Source organism: Egretta garzetta, unplaced genomic scaffold (assembly GCF_000687185.1).
Source record: "Egretta garzetta isolate BGI_Z169 unplaced genomic scaffold, ASM68718v1 scaffold112, whole genome shotgun sequence".
Lineage (NCBI taxonomy): Eukaryota > Metazoa > Chordata > Aves > Pelecaniformes > Ardeidae > Egretta > Egretta garzetta.
The window spans coordinates 3,164,307-3,164,725 of NW_009258884.1; the positions used below are offsets into that span (position 1 = coordinate 3,164,307).

General features: G+C 68.3%; 1 protein-coding gene across 1 annotated transcript in view; it reads left to right on the forward strand.

Moving 5' to 3' along the window:
* The window catches only part of CORO6 (coronin 6), an 11,902-nt gene extending 11,644 nt beyond the window's left edge, over positions 1-258 (forward strand). The window contains 2 exon segments of the mRNA XM_035889617.1: positions 2-25; positions 136-258. Coding sequence (XP_035745510.1) covers positions 2-25; positions 136-258 — 147 coding nt within the window.
* The last annotated feature ends 161 nt before the right edge of the window (positions 259-419 follow it).

Consider the following 419-nt stretch of genomic DNA (forward strand, 5'->3'; position numbering starts at 1 on the left):
CACCGGCTGCGACCCTGAATTCTCTGTGAGTGTTCTGGGGATGGGGACATGGGGGCAGGGCTGTCCCCCTGCCTGGGGTGGGGTTGGGGGCGCTGGAGGGGCTCTCCGGTGACCCCGCGTGTCCCCCCCTGACAGCGGCCAGCCTTGGAGGAGGTACTGGAGGAGATCCGTGCCCTGAAGGAGACGGTCCAAGCGCAGGAGAAGCGCATCTCCGACCTGGAGAACAAACTCTGCCAGTTCACCAATGGCACGGACTAGTGCGGCGCCCATGGCCACGGGCAGGACGAGGACTGCCCCGGCCCCCCCGGGGATTAAAGCCGAGTCCCCGCAGAGGGCAGGAGCCCAGAGCCGTGTTCTTTCCCCAGGAGCCAAGGCTGCAGGGAGGGGGTCGGACCCTGACCCCCCCCACCCCCACACAC